General features: G+C 34.6%; 1 protein-coding gene and 1 pseudogene across 1 annotated transcript; both read right to left on the bottom strand.

Moving 5' to 3' along the window:
• Positions 1 to 2,858: 2,858 nt before the first annotated feature.
• Positions 2,859 to 3,463, bottom strand: LOC105129572 (zinc finger A20 and AN1 domain-containing stress-associated protein 9-like). The gene has a single exon (XM_011031689.1). It carries the CDS (start codon positions 3,391 to 3,393, stop codon positions 2,950 to 2,952), a length of 444 nt encoding a protein of 147 aa, XP_011029991.1. The 5' UTR covers positions 3,394 to 3,463; the 3' UTR covers positions 2,859 to 2,949.
• Positions 3,464 to 4,770: 1,307 nt separating this feature from the next.
• LOC105129700 (probable aminotransferase ACS12) overlaps positions 4,771 to 6,518 on the bottom strand; it is a 2,044-nt pseudogene continuing 296 nt past the window's right edge.

Below are 6,518 nucleotides of genomic sequence, written 5' to 3' on the forward strand. Positions count from 1 at the left end.
TTTAAAAAATATTAATTTAAAATAAAAAATAATAAAAAATAATTTTTTTAAAAATATTTTTAAAATATAAAAACAAATAAATTCTTATCGAGCTATTAAACCTGTATGGGCGCCATGGACCCAGTCACATGTATGATCTTCGCATAATGTCGTTGAAACCTAGCAAGTCCATCCAAGATAAGCCAGCTTGGTACACCCAACAATGCTGGGCACTTCTACAATTATTATTATACAATTGCAGGAAAATGGCATTTTTACTTAGAAATGACATAATTTTTTTTTAAATTTGTTATTGTAGTAGTACTGTAGTTATGGTAAGATTATAATTATAATTCTTTATTTTTTTTTAAAAAAAAGTTTTTTTCTTATATATTTTTTTCTTTTTTTTTAATTTTACATTTGGTTATTTATCATCATTTTTTCTTATCTTTGTTTTTATAGTATTTTTTTATTCATACATTTTTGAAAAAAAATTATTTTTTATTTTTTTTATCTTTAAATATTTATCACTTTACACTTAGTGTATTTATATTGTTTTTCTTATCTTTATTTCTTTGTAATTTATTTTCTTTATATTTTCACTATATCAATTGTATCACTTTTACATTCTTGAATTACATAAAAATTTAGCTTAAGATATTACATATTTTTATTACCACATGTAATCTTTACTATATTTTATTACATCTAATCATAAATTTTTTATTCAAAATTATATTTGTTACTTGATATTAAAAAAAAAATATATAAATAAAATTTATATATTAATTATTCTGTATTAGAAAAAAATTATTTAACCTGTAGTAAGATGAATTGAATACATACATTAAAACTTTGTTTTTTTGTATATTTTTGCATATATAATTTTTGATACATTTAATTAAATATATGCATAAATATTTTGATTTATTATTAGAATTAAAAAAAAAACACATTTCAAAAACTTGCACATATATAAATAACTATATATATATTTATTGAAAAAATACGGGTTAAATAACTAATATTTACTTGTGCAAATACGAGATACAGGGATCCTGACATGTGCAATACTATAACTTGGCAGAGGCAAACAAACACGTGACAGCATCCTGGAACTTGACTCTTGACAGTCCTCATGGCTCATTAAATCAAGTAGTTCTCCAAACGACAAGTTCAAAACATGGCAGGCCCAGTTAGCCACATTACAACTTGATAATCCTCAACTTTGTATTTGGTTAATGTTTATATATATATATATATATATATAAAGATTTAAACAAAACATATTTTTAGAATAATTTTAAAGTAAATATTTAAATTGTAAGTACAACTACGTATATATCTTTTGTCTTTCTTGATCCAGAATAATAATTAAATATTTGTTTTATAATTAAAAAAACAAAATTATATTTTTTCCCAAACAATCTCGAATTATAATAATTATTGTTAAATATACTCCATAAAAATTAAAATTAAGTTAAATTATACCATTTGAATGTAGATTAATTTAAGATCACAGGATAAGAAAAATAAAATTTTATTACGTTCAAGGATCGAAGAATGAAAACTCCGAAGGCGGGTAAATCAGATTCTAGTATGAAGCTTATCAGAAACAACAAGAGGGTTTTGCTTGGCCAAAATATGTCGATCAAGAGTCTTGAAATCAAAGGTGCAACAGTGCTCCTGGGCATGTCGATGAACCCCACAGAAGGTCTTCTCACAGCGGCACTTGAACCCCAGCAATCGAACTTTCTTGTTGCAGCATTCGCATCTATTAATCTTTACTGTTGAAGAGGATGCGGCGGCGGCGGCTGAACTTGAAGTTGTTTCATCATTTAAAACATCTGGGCTTTATCATTAGCAGCAGCAGATGGGGTATTGATGACAAGTTGAGTTTCTTGGCAGTCTCAGCAGCAACGGACTCTTCTTCTTTGACGTGGTCTCTGTAACACTCTGAACACAAATTCTTCTTCTCTGGAGAACCAAAGAACCCACAACCCCTAGCACACAAAGGAGGATTCAAACTGCTTTATGAATCCATCAATTCTATCTTGATAATTAAATTATATTATGCAAACAAATCTTAAGAATTTCTTGCTCTGTAGCTTCTGGATTGTATTATATATACAGCTAAGATTTTTCAATTGTTGCGTACATTAATCCCACTGGAATTCGGATTATTTACAAGTCAATATCTAGCAATGATCCTTTTGCGATGCGGATTAACCTGTTGCTTGCAAACAGTACTGTTGTTGAGTGTTTGTTTATGTGATTGAGCTGTCTTTTGAAAATAAATTATTTTTAATTTTTTTTTTAATATGATAGTGTTTAAAGTAAGTTTTAAAAAATAAAATAAAAATTATTTTAATACATTTAAAAAATAGATACTTAAAAAAATAATAACCGTTACAAATCCAAACACTAAATGAACAAGTAATCCTATATGTACCATGCATGTTCCAGTCTCTTAAAAGACAAAGAAAGATAATTCTGGGACATATAATCCCTAACTAGCGCCATATCTTCAATTGGGTCCCTGAAAAAAATCCCAATTTGGCCCCTCATCTGTTGAACATTACCTAATTAACCCCTGTCTTAAAACATTTCTGCTTTTAAATCATAACAAACGAGGACCTAGTTGACTAAAAACGAATTTTTTTTTGTCAAGTTAAACTAATTCTTATTTTCAACTGAAGCACAATTAGTTTAACTGAGTAATTTGATGCAATTTAGCATTAGAGAGCACATTACTGACAAGAGAGCGGTGGCACATGAATGGCAACAACCCAACAAGTTGGTGGCTGACTTGGAAGTTTGCTCTTGCGAGATTTCATAAACTATTAATTACTTCGAAGATGATACCATGTCGACACTTTTATTTTCAAAATCAAAGAAAAGATAATGATACAAACAAGAAGTTAATTTCTTGAATTCATAAAGAAGACAGATGCAAGAACTCCTGATCATTCAAATTCTGGAACCAAGCTTTTCACCTGCAACAAGCGGATTTTGCTTGGCCAATTTTTGTTTATCAAGAGTCTTGAAATCAAAAGTACAAGAGTGCTCCTTAGGATATCGATGAACCCCACAGAAGGTGTTCCCACAGCGGCACTCGAACCCCATCAAACCAACTTTCTTGTTGCAGCATTCACATCTATTCTTCACTTTTGAAGTGGATGCAACAGCAGTAGTTGTTGAAGTTGTTTCATCAGTAACAACATCTGGGCTATTATCATCAAAAGATGGGGTGACTACGATAGGTTCAGAGAGTTTCTTGGAAGGCTCGGCAATTAACCCTTCTTTGAGATAGTCTTTATAACACTTTGAACAAAAATTCTTGTTCTCTGGAGATCCAAAGAACCCGCAACCCTTAGCACACAAAGGAGGAGTTGAGCTGTTTATCAAGTCCATCTTTCTTGATTTTTTTTTAGCTTCTTGAAGAACTAAAGATATTATGATTTCTTGGAGAATAGAGACTTCCTTGTGACTGCTTCAATTTTTGGAGCACGCAGCGCTTCCATGTGTCTAAATATATACAGGCATACAAACCTTCCTCACGGGACAAGGGAAAGGTAATGGTGGGTAGGTTTCTAGGTTTTCAGTTTAATGCACGGAGGCCCTCCTTATGGGCGGTGCATCGTTGATGACCCATATTGTTTATTTGGGCTGGACTTGAAAGAGTTTATTTTTAGAGCGGGCCCACTCCAAAGAGTCATGCGGTCAGTAGAGAGGGCAGGGAAGCCTAATCTATTGCTTGATCCAAAGAATGGTGCAGGTGGCATGCAAAGTTAGGATAGGAACACTCTACTAATCCACTTCGTTAGCAATATAAATGGATGAACAGGACCAGATCAAGCTGCAATGCTACAGGGAGAACGGCTTTTTAATTCAGATTGGCTGATTTGGAAGTCATTCAATCCTTGAGGAAAAGCACATTAGGCAACCGCCATCAGCTTTTTCCTGGAATGTCTCTTTCCATTATATACACCTAAATCTGGTTTTCTTGGAAAGACTTCCCACCACAGAAAGGAATCTTTCTCTCCGGAGCTAAACAGCAGATATTTGGATTATGAACGTAATGGCAGTGCCGTGGTGAGGAGACCACTAAAGCTTGGTGAGTTGATATTGGTGAGCCGAAGGAGTTGCCAGAGAATAGCTGTTCAATTGAGAAAACAGAATCCATCAATGGTAGATGTTCACTTCTTGCTTCTATTTCACTGCCATTCACACCTAAAACCATATTTAGATATTAGACTACTGATAGTGATAAACAACTAGAAGTCAGAAGAGCAAATATACTTAAAATCGTCTCTTTCTGAGATATCATTGAATAAAAAAAAGGTTTCATTTTTTATTAATCTGCTATTTTCAACGAAAGATTAAAACTTTACACTTGCCTGTTTGCGAGAGTGGCTGAAATTTATGGATAAGAATGCTTTTGGATGCTTCATCTTTGGAGCTAGCATCACTATGATTGGAGGGCTGCAGAGGAAGATGCGCCAACCCAGACTGAAACTAGTATAGGGCATCTATCACTCAGAACCACACTGAGTTCTGTTCTTTGATCAGCCCTTTTCAAATCGTTTTAGCTTCCCTCTTCCAGACAAATATGTGAACAATTCACAGCAATCGGAATGAAACCAAATCCTGAAAATTGTTAGAACTGCCAAGACATCAAATTTGATTTTTTTGTTAACTTGCTTGCTCCGCCATTGAAAGAGGTGATTGGGATACATGGTTGTGCCATCAACAATCCATAAAAAAAAATTGAGTGCAAAAAATTGTCTTTCAACCATGAGATTTACAAGTTTCTGCCACTTTGCGGATCAGTTCCATGACCGTAGGAATATCTTCTAGAGCCAAAGCAGTGAAATAACACCGGAACCATCCCAGTTCTATGCAGTGACATGCTGATCCAGGAGTTAAATTGACCTTAGCAATATTCAAAAGCTTATACCATAGCTCATGTTCCCCATTCTCGATGTAAAATGGGATTAGTCCACTCATATTAGCCCAACAGTATAAACCAGCACCGCTTTCTATGCACCCGATTTCAAGTTGTTTGAATCCATCAACAAAAGAATGATACATTTTCTGTATCCTCTGCTTGTTAGTCTCAATATAGTCTTCGATGAATTTGGTGTCTGACAGCATTGAAATCAGTAACCTCTGGCTTGGAGAAGAAATAGGAGAAAATCTAGGTGATTTTTTAGCAGCTGGCAAAACAATAGCATTGTATGAATAAATAAACCCAGCCCTAAACCCCGGAAGTGAGGTCTTTTGACAACCCGTATACTATGTGAACCCTGTTCTCATCAAATTCTTCCTCAAAAATTTCTGCCATGCTCACAAACCCCTCACCTCCATCCACAGACCCGGTGAATATTTCATCAGAGATAATGTGGATGCTCTTCTCTCAGGCGAAGTCTAATATATTATAGAGGGTTTCCCGTGAAAGTATATTGAGGGATTTGAAATCAACATCCTCCGAGCTCTTACTCCTCGTTTTCTAGCCTGATTGTATGCTTGTTCAAGAGCAGCAAAACTTAATAAGAAGTTGTCAGCACTGCGGCAGCGAGCAGGAATCAACTCCACTCCAGTTCGCCATCTCACATCTCTGTCAAATCTGCATATTGCTCTTCTGATGAACTCCGTGAGCACATTTCCATGCAAAAATCTTTACAAACTTCAACTTGCTTCTCACTTGGCTACTAAAAATCAAAATTTGTACTCAAAGCTATAGAATTGCCCAGGATAATATTGTGTCAGATTATGAAATGCATTTCCATGGCCTGCCGAGCAGAAACATAGTATCTCAATTGCAGTAGCAGCACCTGCAGTCAACACTATATGCGAGGGGTCAAAGGACACCACTTTTCCCATCACCCTAGAATATGAAACCTGCCATAGCCTGCAAATAACTAAAAGAACTAGCTAGTATAACAAACAACTAAAACCACACCAAAGACTCAATCCCAGCAGGACTGGCAGCAAGGGTGATGGCAATTCGGCAGTTGGTTTGTGGGAGGCAAGCCAAGGGAGTTGCGCAGTTTGGGACAGTTAGTGGCAGTTTCTTGTGTGGGGAGAAATGGCTAGAACAAAGGGACACATGTCATTACTATGTAAACTGTCAATATTCTGGTGTAGCATACAATGCATTGTAGGCAATGCAAGTTTTGGAGGGCAGAACGCATATGCACAGCACACATGCAGACGGATTTATCTTTTTGAATTAATGAAAGATTGAGATTGATTTCTGTAATAACTTGTGTGCTTGTTTATGATCATATTTATTAGTGTATTCCACTTATTCACAACATTGAAATAGTATGGGAAATCTCTTGGGTTTATGAAACAAAATAATTATAGATAAATACGAGTAAATCAGTGAGTTAAAGAGCTGAGTCTAGCGGAACGACGCTGCATGGAGCCTGAAAATTTTGACAAGAAAATTGACCCACCTAACCAGTTGCCTGCTAATACAATAACTTCCCTTATTTGAACTCTCAGTTCCAAAACTTAAACTTCGCTAGGAT

Source organism: Populus euphratica, unplaced genomic scaffold (genome assembly GCF_000495115.2).
Source record: "Populus euphratica unplaced genomic scaffold, PopEup_1.0 scaffold16.1, whole genome shotgun sequence".
In the NCBI taxonomy this organism is placed as follows: domain Eukaryota; kingdom Viridiplantae; phylum Streptophyta; class Magnoliopsida; order Malpighiales; family Salicaceae; genus Populus; species Populus euphratica.

Bases quoted from the DNA above. Each gene is read 5' to 3' on its own strand.
- LOC105129572 (XM_011031689.1), bottom strand. From the start codon at position 3,393: ATGGACTTGATAAACAGCTCAACTCCTCCTTTGTGTGCTAAGGGTTGC.